The sequence below is a fragment of the Haliaeetus leucocephalus genome, unplaced genomic scaffold (genome assembly GCF_000737465.1).
Source record: "Haliaeetus leucocephalus isolate CR32 unplaced genomic scaffold, Haliaeetus_leucocephalus-4.0 Scaffold417, whole genome shotgun sequence".
Classification (NCBI taxonomy): Eukaryota; Metazoa; Chordata; class Aves; order Accipitriformes; family Accipitridae; genus Haliaeetus; species Haliaeetus leucocephalus.
In genome coordinates, this window is record NW_010972853.1 from 5,856,186 (window position 1) to 5,856,491 (window position 306).

The 306-nt window shown below is 74.8% G+C and overlaps 1 protein-coding gene across 1 annotated transcript in view; it reads left to right on the top strand.

Annotated features, from left to right (window-relative positions):
* The first annotated feature begins 186 nt into the window (after window positions 1-186).
* DPH6 (diphthamine biosynthesis 6) overlaps window positions 187-306 on the top strand; it is a 215,911-nt gene continuing 215,791 nt past the window's right edge. The window contains exon 1 of the mRNA XM_010574222.1: window positions 187-248. Coding sequence (XP_010572524.1) covers window positions 226-248 — 23 coding nt within the window. The 5' untranslated portion in view covers window positions 187-225. The remainder of the gene's footprint in view (window positions 249-306) is intronic.

Consider the following 306-nt stretch of genomic DNA (forward strand, 5'->3'; position numbering starts at 1 on the left):
GCAGCGGCCCGCCGCGCCTCCCGGCCGCTCAGGCAGTCTCCCGGCCTGCCCCGGGAGGAGGGTCCACTGAGGGGAGGCGGCCAAGCGGTAGCGGTAGCAACGGAGGAGCCGGCGGCGTGCGCGGCCCAGGGTGGCCGGGACAGGCGGGCTCCTTCCCCGCTGCGTTTCGCAGCTGTCACGCACCTCCCCGCTCGCGTTACCGCCCCCCCCGGGCCCGTGAGCAACATGAGAGTAGTGGCTTTGATCAGGTAACGGGCTGAGGGAGCGCCCGTGTGGGCGAGCGAGGGGGCGGCTCGCAGGCGGAGG